This window comes from Sapajus apella, unplaced genomic scaffold, assembly GCF_009761245.1.
Source record: "Sapajus apella isolate SASKATOON/1434 unplaced genomic scaffold, GSC_monkey_1.0 scaffold135, whole genome shotgun sequence".
Classification (NCBI taxonomy): Eukaryota; Metazoa; Chordata; class Mammalia; order Primates; family Cebidae; genus Sapajus; species Sapajus apella.
The window spans coordinates 2,587,469-2,605,787 of NW_022437075.1; the positions used below are offsets into that span (position 1 = coordinate 2,587,469).

The 18,319-nt window shown below is 45.3% G+C and overlaps 1 protein-coding gene across 1 annotated transcript in view; it reads left to right on the forward strand.

Annotated features, from left to right (window-relative positions):
* Nucleotides 1-710: 710 nt before the first annotated feature.
* NLRP13 (NLR family pyrin domain containing 13) overlaps nucleotides 711-18,319 on the forward strand; it is a 26,774-nt gene continuing 9,165 nt past the window's right edge. The window contains exons 1-8 of the mRNA XM_032263206.1: nucleotides 711-1,029; nucleotides 3,934-4,002; nucleotides 4,311-4,376; nucleotides 5,951-6,016; nucleotides 8,183-9,770; nucleotides 13,844-14,014; nucleotides 16,566-16,730; nucleotides 17,800-17,961. Coding sequence (XP_032119097.1) covers nucleotides 711-1,029; nucleotides 3,934-4,002; nucleotides 4,311-4,376; nucleotides 5,951-6,016; nucleotides 8,183-9,770; nucleotides 13,844-14,014; nucleotides 16,566-16,730; nucleotides 17,800-17,961 — 2,606 coding nt within the window. The remainder of the gene's footprint in view (nucleotides 1,030-3,933; nucleotides 4,003-4,310; nucleotides 4,377-5,950; nucleotides 6,017-8,182; nucleotides 9,771-13,843; nucleotides 14,015-16,565; nucleotides 16,731-17,799; nucleotides 17,962-18,319) is intronic.

Below are 18,319 nucleotides of genomic sequence, written 5' to 3' on the forward strand. Positions count from 1 at the left end.
AGAGATAAACCTCCTATGCCTTTGGTTGTTGACAGAATAAAACAAAGGTCACAGTGCACAGTGTAGAGTCAATGCTTTGTATCCTTCTTGGCCGAGTGCCTCGTATGTGCCAGGCTCTGTTCTAGGCAGCACCTAGAACACTCAGGTGATACAGCCAAGAGTAAGACAGGCAAGGTCTCTGTCCAAATGGAGTTTACCTTCTTGCAGAAGGGGGACATAAATAAGTGTACAAGGCTGGGCATGGCGGCTCATACCTGTAATCCCAGCATACTGGGAGGCCAAGGTGGGCGGATCATGTGAGATCAGGAGTCTGAGACCAGTCTGGCCAACATGGCGAAACCCCATCTCTACTAAAAATACAAAAATTAGCTGGGTGTGGTGGCACGCACCTGTAATCCCAGGTACTCGGGAGGTGAGGCAGGAGAATCTCTTAAATTGGAGAGGTGGAGGTTGCAGGGAGCTGAGATTGTGCCACTGCACTCCAGCCTGGGTGTCAGAGTGAGACTCCATCTCAAAAAACAGAAGGGGACCAACACAAATAGCAGGAAGTACCGCAAAGAGAAAATACTCAAATGTGTAGGCAAGACAGTGTGAGGAGGTGATATTTATGGGTTATGATTTCAACTTTCTCCCTCTCTTCCCTAGGTCCCAAGTGTCCTGTGGATGTAGGAGTCCTTTGCTGAAGTGAGAAATTGTACCTGTTGGGCAAGATGAGCTTTTTCGTAGCCACCTCTGCAGACGGTGGTACCAATGATGGTCTTCTGCCTTACCTGATGGCCCTCGATCAGTATCAGCTGGAAGAATTCAAGCTTTGCCTGGAACCCCGTACGCTGATGGACTTCTGGTCGGCCCCCCAGGGGCACTTCCTGCATATCCCCTGGGCAAACTTGAGAGCTGCTGACCCCTTGAATCTGTCCTTTCTTTTGGATGAACACTTCCCAAAAGGTCAGGCATGGAACGTGGTCCTTGGCATCTTCCACACGATGAATCTGACCTCACTATGTGAGAAAGTTAGAGCCAAGATGAAAGGTGAGGGTCCTCCAGACGGACAGTGGGAGGGCGGCCCAGCACTCCTGAGAGCAAGGAGATAACTGCTGGGTTTTCATGGAGTCCTTCCACTTTGCTGATCTCCCCCTGCAAATCCTCCTTGATGATCTAAGACAGTGTAACCTTTAAAGGCATAAAAGCTATAAAGATTTAGTGCTGTAGCCTGGGAAGAAGTAGCAAAGTCAAGAAAGGGAATTGGAAGAGGCACATTCAGTTCTGTTATAAGACTTCTTTCTTTTTCTTTTTTCTTTTTATTTTTTGAGACCGAGTCTTCTTGCTCTGTTGCCAGGCTGGAGTGTGGTGGTGTGATCTTGGCTCACTGCAACCTCTGCCTCCTAGGTTCGATCGATTCTTCTTCCTCAGCCTTCTGAGAAGCTGGGACTACAGGTGTGCACCACCAGGCCCAGCTAATTTTTGTATTTTTAGTAGGGACAAGGTTTTGTCATGTTGGCCAGGATGGTCTTGATCTCTTGACCTGTGATCCACCCGCCTCGGTCTCCCAAAATGCTGGGATTACAGGCGCAAGCCACTACACTGGGCTGGTTTCTACCTTTTATATTTAAATCTGATCTCTTTTGGGTTGGGTTTTTTTTTTTTTTTTTTTCTGTGTAAGGCGTAAAGTTTAGGTTGCTGTGCCTTTTTATTTTTTTTCTGCCGGTAGATCTCCATCGGCTCCAGCACCATTTGTTGAAGAGTTCTTTCTCTATTGAATTGCTTTTGCATCTTTTTCAGAAGTCATGTGGCCATACTTGTGTGGAGAGTTCATACTTTTCAAAGTTATTTCATTATGTACACAAAGGTTTAAAATCACTATATATTCTTAGTTCATTGCATTTTTAATTGCATAGGAGTCCTTTCCCAGTAAAGCATTTTTTGTGGGGGGACCTTTAAGACAAGGCCGAACGTTTCCCCTCCGCGTTAGCAGCGAGGTTTAACATGCAAAGGGAACAGAGACGACATTGACTGACCCACAGATCTGTGTGCACATCGCTGGTGCTTCCTTACGTCCAGGGTCTGCTAGATTTTGGATAAAGACACTAAGTGAATCTAGGGAGCCTGGGGGACTCCAGCTGGGTGTAGGAAGGGTGGGCTGCTTACCTAAATCATGCTCCTCTAGCACTTAAAACACACTCAGATAAGTGTGCTTCACCAGAGAACAGGAATGCCTAGGCATGGCAAGTGACCGATGGACTTCCTAGGCCTGCTCTTGACTATTCTTTTATGTCCTTGCAAAGTTCCCTAACCACTGGGGAGAAAAAGCAAAAAACAAGTTTTGTGTGTTTTTTGTTTGTTTGAGGCTCAGTTTCACTCTTGTTGCCCAGGCTGGAGTGCAGTGGCGCAATCTTGGCTCACCACAACCTCTGCCTTCCTGGTTCAAGTGATTCTCCTGCCTCAGCCTCCTGAGTAGCTGGGACTACAGGCATCCACCACTGTGCCCAGCTAATTGTATTTTTAATAGAGATGGGGTTTCTCTGTATTGGTCTGGCTGGTCTTGAATTCCTGACTTGAGGTAATCTTCCTGCCTCGGCCTCCCAAAGTGCTGGGATAACAGGTGTGAGCCACTGCATCCGGCCAGCAACAACTAATTTTTAACCTTCATTTTCTCTTTGAAGCCATGCGCCAGTCCTGCTAGGCTGCTCATCTGGAACAGCCTGGCTCTTCTAAGTGGTCCCAGCTAAATGTAGAGTCTTGTATTTAATGTATTAAGATCCAGGTGGTGATACCTGATACTTGACAGTAAAGTTATAACCTGTAAGGCTCACATGATTGGATTTGTTTGCAACGGAGGAATGCAACATGATAAACTAAGCCAATGATGAGGGGAAAATCATCAACTTTTCCTTTGCCTGGGCTATGCCCAGAAAAAGGTTCCCACTTGGGTTCCCTGCTTCTAGGAGGGTTAGAATTCAGAACAGACCTCAGCTTGAAGAATGTGGACATACGTAGGGATCACAGATTGCACAGGTAGGATTTGTGGAGCTTCAGAGAGTTGGGATCCTTTAGCCCAGGCTACCATGCGTGGAGAATGACGATTCTTGTTCTTTGAAGGAGTGGTTCTTCAAAGGAACATGGAGCATCTGGAGAAAGTACAGGACTCAGCTTGCTAACCAGAACAAGCCATGTAAACAGTGATGATCAATGGAGTTCAAATATTAGAGCCGTGTCCGTTGAGATGCAAATCCCTCACAAGGTGCTGGCTCACAGCAGCTGTGTACTACACAGTAAGATGAGCTGGACCACTGTGAGTCATAGAAGACGTCTTCTAGCTCACGAGAAAGGGGACATTCAGAGTGGGTGTGTGCAGTGCCTTGAGGGCTTGGTTTGAACCCAATTCTTGGTGCTTTGATTCCTATGGTATTTTATTCCAAAGATACTAGGATGGCTTCTCTGTGTGGGGTACTGTTCTACACAGTTGGAATGAATTGATGAACAGTGACCTACCTAGACAGGTCAGAGGCACAATAAATAAGTTATATGCTGTGTTAAAAGGTGAGAAGTGCCAACAGAGGGTAGGGCAGATGGGAGAGGCTAAGGGATGTGATTAAGGAGATAGGTGGTTCTCGTGATTAGGCTTCTCAGGCACCGCTGCGGAGATGAGGTTTGAGCAGAGCCGTGAGAGTGAGTTAAGCAGATGTCTGAGAATCCAGGCAGGCAGGACGGCTGGAGCCAAGGCCCCGAGGCAGGATCGTGCTTAGCGTGTGCTGTGGGCTTTCCAGAGTTCATGTTGCATCTTCAGTCAGGTTATTGGAGCTTGAGAAAACTGGGAGAATCAGACTCTAAATCTCTAGTTTGTCATAGAAGTTGGTTCTACTGAGAGCCTCCGTTATTGCTGGCCCCTTTTCAGTGTGGGTCATTTTTGTATATTGTCATCACTGTTTATTTCAGGGAATGTGCAGACCCAGGAGCCCCAAGATGCAACCCAAGAAGATGCAGAGATGCTAGAAGCAGCAGCAGGTGTGTACACTACTTTAAGTTGATAACAGACAGCTTGCTTGATGAAGCACTCATTCACTGGTCCACATTTGCTGCCTACTCTGAAATTCCTTGAATTTATACTGCATAAAAAATTTAAAACTTTGCAACTAATAATTTCAGTGTTGCTTATTAAATGATACCTTACTGTAAACGGGCCATACTGATTCCTCCAGTCCCTTCAATCCCATTTGCTATAGTAAAAGTTGGTTCCACTGGGGGCTTCTGTTATTGCTGGTCTGTTATCAGCCTGGGGTATTTTTATATCTCATCATCACTGTTTATTTCAGGGAATGTGCAGACCCAGGAATGCCAAGATCCAAACCAAGAAGCAGAGCAGCTGGAAGAAGCAGCAGGTTTGTATACTACTTTATGGTGACAATTGACAGGTTGCTTGATGGAGCACTCGTTTCATTGGTCCACATTTGCTGCCTGTGCTGAAATTTCTTACATTTATACTACGTAAAAAATTAAACACGCTTTCCATCTAGTTCTTCCAGTATTTCTTATTAAATAATAACTTATTCCTGGGCGTGGAGGCCCACACCTGTAATCCCAGCACCTTGGGAGGCTGAAGCAGGCGGATCATTTGAGGTCAAGAGTTTGAGACCAACCTGACCAAAGAATGAAACCCCATCTCTACTAAAAAGACAAAAACTAACCAGGCATGGTGGTGGGCACCTGTAATCGTAGCTGCTCAGGAGGCTGAGGCAGGAGAATTGCTTGAACCCAGGAGGCAGAGGTTGCAGTGAGCCCAGATCGCACCACTGCGCTCCAGCCTGGGCAACAAAATGAGACTCTGTCTCAATAAATAAACAGAAAATATAAAGTGGGCATTCTCTGATTCCTCCAGTCTCTTCATCCCGTTTGCCATGGAAAGAGCTGGTTCCACTGGGGGCTGCTGTTATTGCTGGCCCATTTTCTGTCTGGGGTGTTTTCTTATCTCGTAATCACTGTTTATTTCAGGAAATGTGCAGACCCAGAAATGCCAAGATCCAAACCAAGAACCAGAGCAGCTGGAAGAAGAAACAAGTGTGTACACTACTTTATGTTGACAGTCGACAGATTGCTTGATGAAGCACTCATTTCATTGGTCCACACTTGCTGCCTATGCTGAAATTTCTGGAACTTACAGTACAAACTCTTTCTATCTAGTCCTTCCAGTATTTCTTACTAAATAATAATTTAAGGCTGGATAGAGTGGCTCATGTCTGTAATACCAGCACTTTTGGAGGCCAAGGCAGGAAGATCACTTGAAGTCAAGAGTTCGAGACCAGCCTGGCCAATATGGTGAAATCTCCTTTCTTCTAAAAATAAAAAAGTTAGCCAGGCCTGGTGGCATGTGCCTGTAATCCCAGCTACTTGGGAGGCTGAGGCAGGAGAATGCCTTGAACCTGGGAGGCGGAGGTTGCAGTGAGCTGAGATTGCACCACTGCTCTTCAGCCTGGGAGACAGAGCAAGACTCCATCTCTTAAAAACAAAAAATATAAACTGGACATTCTCTAGTCTCTTCACTCTCAAATTTGCCATAGAAAGAGTTGGTTCTGGCTGGGTGCAGTGGCTCACGCCTATAATCCCAGCACTTTGAGCAGCCAAGGTGGGCAGATCAGGAGGCCAGGAGTTCAAGACCAGCCAGGCCAACATGGTGAAACCCCATCTCTACTAAAAATACAAAAGTTAGCCAGGCCTGGTGGCATGTGCCTGTAATCCCAGCTACCCGGGAGGCCAAGGCAGGAGAATTGCTTGAACCCGAGAGGCAGAGGTTGCAGTGAGACAAGATGGTGTCATTGCACTCCAGCTCTGGGTGACAGAGCAGGACTCCGTTTTGGAGAAAAACAAATAAGAGTTGGTTCTACTGAGAACCTCTATCATTGCTGGCCCATTTTCAGTCTAGGGTATTTCCATATCACATCATCATTATTTATTTCAGGGAATGGGCAGACGCAGGGTTGCCAAGATCCAAAGCAAGAAGAACCAGAGGAGCCAGAAGAAGCAGGTGTGTACACTACTTTGTGTCGACAGTGGACAGGTTGCTTGAGGAGCACTCGTTTCACTAGGTCCTGAGTAGAGTTGCCTCCTACTTTGACATTTTCTTCCATTTTATAATGAAGAAATGAAAAATTCTTCCCAGCTAGTTGTTCCAGTGCAACTTACTGAAAAATAAGTTACTATAAATGGGATTCTGTAGTTTCCCATTCATTCTCAGACATTGGTGTCTCCTTCTGGACTTTGTGCTTTTGTTACATAATTGATATTTAGATTACTTATCAACAGGTTAATTAATAGGCATCTATAGGTTTTGTACCAGTAATCCCATGAAGATGTTCACACTGAGAAAGTAGGACGCACATTCTAGTACTAAGTTTAGTTTTATCAAAGAAATACATGTGCATGTATATAAGCCCCAAAGAGTCACAGGGACATAGAGCCTGTAATGCAAAGCATTGATCCTTCTGCCCAGCTCTTGATGAGGTCTGCTCTGCAGGGACACCCACCCACTGCTCTTGGGGGCCACTTCTGGTATTTGTTTCTATGGTTCTAAGTGATTTACTATTTCCTGCTTTTTCTTAGTTTTCTAATGACTTACCTACTGACTTCTTGTCATGGTAGGTATCTCTCTTCCCTGCTGTCCTTCAATAATGTTACTTCTCCTGTATGTGGCAGCATCGGCGTTCAGTATCCTGGGCATACAAATTGATGCTGAGTCTTGTAGTGAAGGTTCTGTGCGGCAGTACTTTCCTAGCGTCACTGCTAACCAATTTTGTGACGAACTGGGTAGCTTACAACAACTCTTCAAGAGAGAGGCCAAATGATAGGGTTTGGCTGTGTCCCCACCCAAATCTCACCTTGAACTGTAGCTCCCGTAATTCCCATATGTAATGGGAGTAAGCTGGTGGGAGGTTATTGATTCATGGGGTGGGTCTTTTCCCCACTGTTCTCATGATAGCGACTAAGTCTCATGAGATCTGATGGTTTTATTAAGGGGAGTTCCCCTACACACACCCTCCTGCCTGCTGCCATGTAAGTTGTGTCTTTGCTCCCCCTTTGCCTTCCTCCATGATTGTGAGGCCTCCCCAGCCATGTGGAACTGTGAGTTCATTAAACCTCATTTTCTTTATAAATTGCCCAGTCCTGGGTGTGTCTTTAAAAGCAGTGTGAGAACAGACTACTCCGAATGACTGAAATCAAGGCGTTGGTACAGCCACGATCTCTGGAAAGGCTCTAGGGGAAGATCTGTTCTGGTCTCTTCCAGCTCTGGTGGCTGCCAGCATTTCTTGGGTTGTGGCCCCATCACTCTCATCTCCACCTCTGTGGTCTCATTGCCACCTGCTAACTCTTCTCCTCTGGGTGTCCGTGCCTCATCTCCCTGTGCTCCTACTTTGAGAGGGTATGTGCAAGTGTATTAGCCCCCCAGACAATCCAGGATAAGTTCCTCTTCTCCAGATCCTTAACCTAATCACTTTCTGGGATACTATCAGGTAATATTTATTCTTTTGCCATATACCTTTCTATAGATGTGTCATGGTTTATATTAAACCTTTTCTTGTTGACAGAAATCTAGGCTTCCCGGCTTTTGAAAATACATTAAGCAATACTTCGATAAATGTCCATATCATATTGTGCATAACCACAAATGTTTTCTTAGAAGACATTGGTTTTTTTTTTGTTTTTTTCTTTTTGTTGTTTTTTGAGATGGAGTCTCACCCTGTCACGCAGGCTGGAGTGCAATGGCATGATCTCTGCTCACTGCAACCTCTGCCTCCCAAGTTCAAGCCATTTTCCTGTTTCAGCCTCCTGAGTGGCTGGGATTACAGGGGCACACTGCCAACACCTGGCTAATTTTTTATATTTTTAGTAGAAACACGGTTTCACCGTGTTCCCTAGGCTGGTCTTGAACTCCTGAGCTCAGGCAATCCACCTGCCTTGGCCTCCCAAAGTGCTGGGATTACAGGTGTGAGCCACCATGCCTGGCCAGATCATCAAACTATTTAACTGTCTTCACTTTCTACCACTGCATTCCCACAAAACCCTGGAAGGCAGAGTTTGTCTTATTCAAGTCTTTGGGTGAGAACTTTGTAATTGAATCATTCCTAACTCTGAAATTTATTCTGACCATTGTTAGGTCTGTCTGTCTCTCTCTCTCACCTCACTTCTGCTTTAGACCACAGAAGAAAATACAGAGAGAAAATGAAGGCTAAATTGTTGGAGAAATGGGACGACATCCCTTGGCCTGAAGACCACGTGTATATCCGTAGTACATCAGAGGATGAACACCAGGAACTGCAGCACCTGCTGGATCCTCACGGGACTGGAGCCCAGGCCCAGACCATAGTCTTGGTGGGGAGGGCAGGGGTTGGGAAGACCACGTTGGCAATGAAGGCTCTGCTGCACTGGGCAGATGGAGTTCTCTTTCAGCAAAGGTTCTCCTATGTCTTCTATCTCAGCTGCCATATGATGAGGTACATGAAGGAAACTACCTTTGCCGAACTGATTTCTCGGGATTGGCCCAATTCTGATGCCCCCATTGAAGAGTTCATGTCTCAGCCCGAGAAGCTCCTGTTTATTGTTGATGGCTATGAGAACATGATCGCAGTTGAGCCAGACTCTGATGGGTTGGACGATGGCCCGCCATGTACAGACTGGTACCAGGAGCTCCCAGTGACCAAAATCCTACTCAGTTTGTTGAAGAAAGAATTGGTTCCCCAGGCCACCTTACTGATCACGATCAAGACCTTTTATCTGACAGATCTTAAGGGCTTGGTGGTGAATCCATGCTTTGTACAAATGACAGGGTTCACAGAGGAAGACCTGTGGGTCTATTTCATGAGACACTTTGATGATTCAAGAGAAGTGAAGAAAATCCTACAACAGATAAGAAAAAACGAAACTCTATTTGATTCCTGCAGTGCCCCCATGGTGTGCTGGATTGTATGTTCTTGTCTGAAGCAGCCGCAGGTGAGGTATTACGCGCTCCAATCAGTCACTGAGACCACCACCAGTCTGTACGCCCACTTTTTCACCAACTTGTTCTCCACAGCAGAGGTGGATTTGGCAGATGACAGCTGGCCAGGACAATGGAGGGCCCTCTGCAGTCTGGCCATAGAGGGGCTGTGGCCTATGGCCTTCACATTTAACACGCAGGCCACTCAGCGCGAAGGCCTGGAAGTGCCTTTCCTCGATTATCTCTACCAGCTCAATATTCTTCAAAAGGTCAGTGACTGTGGGGGTTGCTTTTCTTTCACCCACCCAAGTTTGCAGGAGTTTTTTGCAGCCCTGTCCTTTGTGCTGGAGGAACCTGAAGAATTCCTTCAGCATTCCGCAAAGTATGAAGAGATGAAGCTGTTACTGCAGGATGCCTTGGTTAACAAAGAACCCTATTGGACTCCAGTGGTTCTTTTCTTCTTCGGTCTTTTAAACAGAAACATAGCGAGAGAACTGGAAGATACTTTGCATTGTAAAATGTCTCCCAGGAAAATGGAGGAATTATTAAAGTGGAAGGAAGAGTTAGATAAGGCGGAAAGTGCCTCCATCCAATTTCATGTTCTAAGATTTTTTCACTGCCTACATGAGTCCCAGGAGGAAGACTTCGTAGAGAAGATGTTGGATCACACCTTTGAAGTGGACCTTAATATTTTGAGGGACAAAGAACTCAAAGCTTCTTCATTTTGCCTAAAGCAGTGTAAAAGGTTGAATAAGCTAAGGCTTTCTGTTGGCAGTCACATCCTTGAAAGGGACTTGGACACTCTGGAGTGAGTAATACAGAACCATTTCTTTCTCAACTTTCTCCTGTTTTCTCAGGCTCTGTGCAAATTCTTTCATGCAAAACTGGGGATTTGTTGTCGTTACGTATCACTGGTTATTTCTGACCAAACGTTCTCGAGCAGCTCCATCTCGAAAGGATATTTTCCTTTAGGCATCATCTAGTTTCTTAGATAATTTAATTGATCTACTTAGAGATTTAGATCTTTATATATTTTATTGTTGTTTGTTTTTTTATATGGTGTTTTGCTCTGTTGCCAGGCTGAAGTGCAGTGGCACAATCTCTACCTCCTGGGTTCAAGCAATTCTCCTGCCTCAGCCTCCTGAGTAGCGGAGATTACAGGCACATGCCATGACACCCAGCTAATGTCTTTGTATTTTTTAGCAGACACAGGGTTTTCCCATGTTGGCCAGGATGGTCTTGATCTCCTGACCACGTGATGCACCCATCTGTGCCTCCCAAAGTACTGGGATTACAGGTGTGAGCCACCACACCCAGCTCATACTTATCTTGTCATCATTCCTGAAGCAACAGTCTAACCACTATTTACAGAGCATTTACATCATGTTGGATATTGTAAGTAATCTAGCGATGATTTATGGTATGTGAGAGGATAAGCTTAGGTTATGTGGAAATACGCCATTTTATTTTTTTATTTTTATTTTTTGAAACAGAGTCTTACTTTATCCACCAGGCTGGAGGGCAGTGGCACAATCTTGGCCCACTGCAACCTCCACCTTCCAGGTTCAAGTGATTCTCATGTCTCTGCCTCCCAAGTAGCTGGGATTACAGGTGCGCACCACCATGCCCTGCTAATTTTTGCATCTTTAGTAGAGATGGGGTTTTACCATGTTGCCCAGGCTGGTCTCGAACTCCTGACCGCAAGTGATCTGCCCACCTTGGCCTCCCAAAGTGCTGGGATTACAGGCGTGAGCCGCCACCCTCGGCCAGTATGCCACTTTATACCAGGGACTCCAGCATCCTCAGATTTTAGAGTACATGGCAAGTCCTCAAACCAACCCCCACAGATACTGAAAGATGGGCCATATGTTGATATGTATTGGATGTAATTGGTCATGTCGTAGAATCCCTAAAACATAAATTGGGAACTTCTTTAGACAGGATTCAGTGTGGGACATGCGACTAACTGCTCTTAAAACGCTTCCCAGGAATAATTTCATTTATTGTGAGGATAACATCATCATTCCTCTTTTTACGTATGTTCACCCCGCAATTTAAGATTTCATGCCTTCCCAAAAGTTGGTACTAGATATTCTGATGCTGTGGTCATTTGCCACTTGTCCATTCTTCTTACCTGTTTCCTCAGTAATTTTAAATGGACTCTATTATTACCGAGTTAACTGGGATATTTAACACAAGAATGAGCATGCATGCATGCCCATGTCACCATGCATGCATCTCACAACTTGCCAAAAAGAACACCACAGATATTTCTGGTCACCTAAAACCAAGTTTATTAGTCCTACTTCAGTAAGGGAAAGACACCTTATAGAGTCGAGTCATGTCTCAGGAGCAGGAAGCCAGAGGAGGATGTCTGTGGAGTTTCAGAACCTGGGGTGAGTGATGATTGGGGTGGGTGGGTGATAATTGGGGTGGGTGGGTGAAGATTGATTGGGGTGGGTGGGTGATGGATCTTTAAGGTGGGTGACTTGATTTTTTTTTTTTTTAAGGTGGGCGATTTTATTTATTTATTTTTTAAGGTGGGTGATTGTGTTTTGTAGGGGTGGGTGACTGATTTGAATGTGTTTTGTAGGGGTGGGTGATTGATTTGAATGTGTTTTGTAGGGGTGGGTGACTGATTTGAATGTGTTTGGTATGGGTGGGTGGCTGATTTGAATGTGTTTGGTAGGGGTGGATGATTGATCTGATTGTGTTTGGTAGGGGTGGGTTATTGATTTGAATGTGTTTGGTAGGGGTGGGTGATTGATTTGAATGTGTTTGGTAGGTGGGTGATTTGGTTGTGTTTGGTAGAGGTGGGTGGGTGATTTGATTATTTTTGGTAGGGGTGGGTGGGTGATTTGATTGTTTTTAGTAGGGCTGGGTGATTTGATTCCGGTTTTTTTAGGGGCGGGTGATTTGATTTTGGTTTTAAGCATGGGTGATTGATTTGATTTTGTGTTTTTTAGGGGTGGGTGGTTGATTTGGTTTTGTGTTTTTTAGGGTTGGGTGGTTGATTTGTTTTGTGGTTTTTAGGGGTGGGTGATTGAATTGGTTTTGTGTTTTTTAGGGGTGGGTGATTGATTTGGTTTTGTTTTTTTTAGGGGTGGGTGATTTGGTTTTGTTTTGTTTTTTGGGGTGGGTGATTGATTTTATTTTTTTTCAGGGTGGGTGATTTTTTTTAGGGGTAGGTGATTTTAGGGATGCATTTTTTTTTAGGGGTGGGTAATTTTTTTAGGGGTGGGTGATGTTTTTTTTCTGGGGTGGATGGTTTTATATTTTAGGGGTGAGAGATTTTATTTTATTTTTTAGGGGTGGGTGATTTTATTTTATTTTAGGGGTGGGTGATTTTTTTGTTAGGGGTGGGTGATTTTATTTTTAGGGGTGTGTGACTTTAGGGTTGGGTGATTTTATTTTATATATATTTTCAGGGGTGGGTGATTTTATTTTATTTATTTTTCTTTTTTCTTTTTTTTCGAGACGGAGTTTTGCTCTTGTTACCCAGGCTGGAGTGCAATGGCACGATCTTGGCTCACCACAACCTCTGCCTTCTGGGTTCAGGCAATTCGCCTGCCTCAGCCTCCTGAGTAGCTGGGATTACAGGCATGCGCCACCATGCCCAGCTAATTTTTTGTATTTTTAGTAGAGACGGGGTTTCACCATATTGACCAGGATGGTCTCAATCTCTTGACCTCGTGATCCACCTGCCTCGGCCTCCCAAATTCCTGGGATTACAGGCTTAAGCCACTGTGCCTGGCCAATTTTATTTTATTTTTTTAGGGGTGGGTGATTTTATTTTACTTTTTTTAGGGGTGGGTGATTTTACCTTTTTTTTTTTTTTTTTTTTTTTTAGGGGTGAGTGATTTATTTTATTTTTTAAGGTGGGTAATAAAAGGTAGATACTGGTTTGGATTGGCCAGAGTTCGACATAACTGCCCTGCACTGTAAGCAAGAGTCTTGAAGCAAGTGTTGAGAGTTAGCCTGGGCAAGTAAGCCAGGCACTTGGGTCCTTGTCTTATTGTCCAAGAGCAGCTGTTCCCTAGAGCAGGTAATGAAGGTGTTTTTGTCTGATTCCAGTATTAGTTGGGAAGAAAACAGTCTTGTGTGCTTTGTCCCAGATGGCCGAGTACATGGATATTAAACCACACATTGGTTTCAGTTCTCAATTCCTATCCTTGGGACATTCTGATTAAGCAGATCTGAGATGGGTCCGGAAATCTTTATTTGAAAATAGACATGTGTGTATACCTCCTGCTGCACATATGTGTGCACACCCCCAAAGCTAGAAACACTGCTTCAACTGTGCACAACTCTGGGCTTGCAGGGTAAAACTGCAAATCCCCCTTAAGCACTTAAGAAAGATTTCTTCTGTTTTACCTCCCTCATCTCTTGTGAAATAAAAAGTTTGACTTAAGACTTTCATACTTGACTATTATTCTTACTAACATTCAGAGCCTATTGGATTAGGGATTTTTTTTTTTTTTTTTTTGAGAATGTGTGTTGCTCTGTTGCCCACGCTAGAGTGCAGTGGCATGATCTCCACTCACTGCAACCTCTGCCTCCCAGGTTCAAGCCATTCTCCTGCCTCAGCCTCCCGAGTAGCTGGGACTACAGACACACGCCACCATCCCCAGCTAATTTTTGTATTTTTGGTAGAGACAGGGTTTCACCATGTTGGCCAGTGTGGTCTCGAACTCCTGACCTCAAATGATCTGCGGCCTTGGCCTCCCAAAGTGCTGAGATGCCAGGCGTGAACCACCGCACCCAGCCACATGAAAATTCTAATAATTTTGTTAGGGCTTCTTTCTGTGTCCTGGAGGTTGTATTCTGGGTGTTGCTGAGGCTAATTTGCTCTAATCTGCATTCTCTCTCTCCTTCGTGAAGCACAAGCATGGTCAGTTCCAGGATGCACGCGTGGAACAGTATTTGCTCTGTGTTGGTCAGAAATGAGAATGTGCGTGAACTGGACCTGAGTAACAGCAAGCTCCATGCCTTGTCCGTGAAAGCTCTATGTCTTGCACTAAAAAATCCAAGATGCAAAGTCCAAAAACTGACGTAAGTGTGAGACACTAGCAGTTCAAGAGGGTACGCTAGGAGAATCACCCCACTTCTCTCTTGATTCGTGCAGTTGGCTATTTTCCAGGAGGCAAGCTAGGTGCTCAGCAGAGTAAAATAAACTGTGCTTGTATTTATGAAAGTGCTATATCAGGCAAAGTCGGCTGAAATTTTTAAATGTCGATCTATCACGAATGATCTTGCACTGGAGGTACTTGTAATTTTTCCTTGGGACCTCAGTCCTGCCATTTTGAGCTGGATTTGAAGGAGTAGAAAATGTCTAGGATATGGTAGAGGCAAAGCACTTGAGAAGAGCTACAGACAGGTGTAGTCTGTGAGAACTGTTTTGTGTCTTAAAAAGTAGGTAGTATTTGATGGGTCACTCCTGTGTTGAGTGAATACTGGGCATCCCTGTGTGCCAGGTTCTGCTCTCAGGTCTGAGGTTCTAGCAGTGAAGCCAACAGATAAGTCGTGCCATCAGGGATCTTACATGTGTCAGGGGAGCAAGCAAAATAATCGTAATAGCATCCGAGAGGGTGCCATCTTCCAAAGAAAGGGAAAACCAGGGGCTCAGAAAGGATGTGTGAGGAGGGTGGCTTGCATTTTTTAGGTAGAAGGGCCTCACTGAAAAGGTATTTGAGTAAAGACTGACTTGGCTCATTGTAGGGGAGGAAGAGGGACTGTGCCCGCGGACACCTGGGAAAAAGATCATTCCAAGCCAAGAAAACAAGACAGAAGGCACTGTGGAGAACACGTGCCCTCCATGAGGAGACTATACTTAGCAATACCAAGAGGGGCATCACGGGGAGTGGGTGAGCAAGGGGGGGTGTGCTCTCCGGAGCTGGAGCACCGTTGTGTACTGAAGCACGTTGGTCCCCTGCTAATATGATCCAAGGAGGAATGAATGACAGGGTGTCAGATCTGGCTTGAAGATAGAAAGGAATTAGCAAATGGAGGTGGACCTTGTATAACCACCAAGGGGGAGAATGAGCTGTAGAGGAGAGAGTAATGCCTAGTGTTGAATCCAAGGTGGGATTTGTTTGAATGATCAGGAGTCTTGGCCAATGAATTGTCTTGCTTTTCCCCCACCATTAGGGCTTACTTTCAAGGGCTAAAACCTAGAAGAATATATTGATTCAACCAGTTAAGTGTGAAAGATTTGATCATAATGACTTTCTTCAAACCTCAGTGTATCGGGTGAGCTGGACCAAACCCACAAGAGACAGCTATAAGTGGCTGTGGCCGTGGCCTTCTTTTATTTTTTTAATACTTTTAAGTTCAGGGGTACAGGTATATGTTTGTTACATAAGTAAATGTGTGTCATAGGGGTTTGTTGTCAAGATTATTTCATCATCCAGATATTTTTATTATTTTTTTAATTAATCTTTTTTTGAGATGGAGTCTTACTCTGTCACCAGGCTGGAGGGCCATGGCACGGTCTTGTCTCACTCCAACCTCCGCCTCCCGGGTTTAAGTGATTCTCCTGCCTCAGCCTCTCGAGTAGCTGGGATTACAGGTGCCCACCACCATGCCCAGCTAAGTTTTGTATTTCAGTAGAGATGGGGTTTCACCATGTTGGCCAGGATGGTCTCGATCTCCTGACCTCGTGATCCATCTGCCTCGACCTCTCGAAGTGCTGGGATTACTGGTGTGAGCCATCACACCCGGCCTCATCTCGCAGACACTAATCCCAGTACCCATTCATTATTGTTCCTGATCCTTTTCCGTTACCCACTTTTCCCAGCAGGCCCCAGTGTGTGTTGCTCCCCTCTGTGTCCATGTGCTCATATCCTTCAGCTCCGACTTAAAAGTGAGAACATGTGGTATTTGGTTTCTGATCCTGCATTAATTTCCTAAAGATGAGGGCCTCCAGCTCCATCCATGTCCCTGCAAAGGACATGTTCTCATTCTTTTTTATGGCTGCATAGTATTCCATGGTGTATAGATACCACATTTTCTTTGTCTAGCCCATCACTGATGGGCATTTAGGTTGATTTCATGTCTTTGCTATTGCAAATAGTGCTGCAATCAGCATACATGTGCATGTGTCTTTATAATAGAGCAATTTATGTTCCTTTGGGCATATATCCAGTAATGGGATTTGGCAGTCTTTTTAAATTTTTCTTTTAATATTTAAATTTCGATCTTATATAGTTCTCAAGGAGAAAATTTCCAGAAAATACAAGATAATTATTCTTGCTGGGCTTTTCTAGGTTGGACTGTATGTGTGTGGGGGGGCGGGGAGGGGGGATCATTTCCCAGAAGAGAGGCAGCCCCAGGACCTCTTCACCTCAGGTCTCTAGGAGAGCGGGGGAGGGAGGGAGAGGGATTCCTGACTTAGTACATCCAACTGAGCTTACTTTCTGGGGAGTATTTTTTAGTTTTTATTCTCAAAGTCTAGTACCATGACTCGGCCCTTGTTTTTTTGATTCCTTGTGTCCCTGTATAACCTTGGCAGTGGGTGTGGTGGAGGGCAGCATGAGGTGACAGCAGGATCCTGGAAACCAGTCTTCTCCCTCAATCCAGCTTTTGTGTCCCTTCCTATCTGCAGGTGCAAGTCGGTAACTCCTGATTGGATTCTCAAGGAGCTCATTCTTGCCCTCCAGGGTAACAGCAAGCTGACCCATCTGAACTTGAGCTCCAACAAGCTGGGAGAGACTGCCCCCCTGATTCTTAAAGCCTTGAAACACTCAGCCTGCAAACTCAAGTATCTGTGGTAAGTCTTTGGCTCCCTAGATCTGTCAGGGGGTTGAGAGAACACCCCTAGCTTCTACAATCCATTGGGAGGGCTGACAGCATTAAGCATTGTAGCAGAAGGAGACAGAAAAATGAGCAAAGGAAAAAGTTCCTATGTGTCGAGAAGTAGTTCTCAAATTTTACTGTATATCAGCCTCACCTCGGGAGAGGTTACCTTTTTATTTTGTTTTGTTTTTGAGACAGCGTCTCATTCTGTTGCCCAGGCTGCAGTGCAGTGAGGTGATCTCAGCTTGCTGCAACCTCTGCCTCTTTGGCTCAGGCAATTCTCCCACTAGAGTCCCAAGTAGCTGGGACCACAGGTGTGTGCCACCACACCCAGTTAATTTTTGCACTGTTTGCAGAGATGCGATTTTGCCATGTTGCCCAGGTTGGTCTTGAACTCCTAGACTCAAGTGATCTTCCTGCCTCAGCCTTTCAAGTGCTGGGATTATAGGCGTCAGTCACTGTGCCTGGTCCAAGCTAGCTGGTGTTTTAATATACAGATTCCAGGAACTCAATTGCAGAGACCCTGCACGTTTGGGGTGGGATCTGAGAAAGAGGGGTGTGTGTGTGTGTGTCAGTCGTCTCTCAGTCTGTGCCAGGCTGGAGTGTAGTAGTACTATCTTGGCTCACTGCACTCCGCTTCCTAGGTTTAAGCAATTCTCCTGTCTCAGCCTTCTGAGTAGCTGGGACTACAGGCGCCCGCCACCACACCCACCTAATTTTTATATTTTTAGTAGAAAAAGGGTTTCACCATGTTGACCAGGCTGGTCTCAAACTCCTGACCTCAGGTGATCCGCCCACCTCGGCCTCCCAAAGTGCTGGGATTACCAGCATGAGCCACTGCGGCAGGCCAAGAATGAGCACTTCTAACAGGCTACCAAGTCATGCTCTTGCTGGACCACGGACCACACTTTGAGTAGCATTGACATGCAGGCCATCCAACCTCTGAAAGGGTTGAGGAAGAGGGAGAAAGTCAGCTTCTGTTCATGGAGCAGATCACTCCTTCCAAGAGTAACTAATGGTCTATCTCGGGGCCTCTGTGTTAGGTTGGAATCCTGTGGTCTTACCCATCACATTTGTCAGCAATTTCTCATACTCTCCAAGAACTCGAGTCTGAACTTCCTCAGCCTGGGGGACAATGATCTCTCTGATATGAAAAGCCTGAGGGGGTCCTCCACACTACCAAAGAATCCCCTGACGGAGCTGTCGTAAGTCTTGCTGCCTTTCCAAAGCATCTTCATTGCAAGTTTGGGTGGCACAGCAGGGGTGGCATTGGGGTATGTTTTGGGGAACATCAGGGGTCCACCTACTGTGTTTACTTATCACATTGACATGCTTTTCTTTTCTTTTTTTCCCTTTTCTCTTTACTTTTCTAAGATAGAGTCTTGCTCTGTCACCCAGGCTAGAGTGCAGTGGTGCGATCTTGGCTCACTGCAAGATCGCTCACTGCGATCTGCCTCCTGGGTTCAAGTGATTCTCCTGCCTCAGCCTCCTGAGTAGCTGGAATTACAGGCAGACCCCACCATGCCCAGCTTTTTTTTTTTTTTTTTTTTTTTTTTTTTTTTT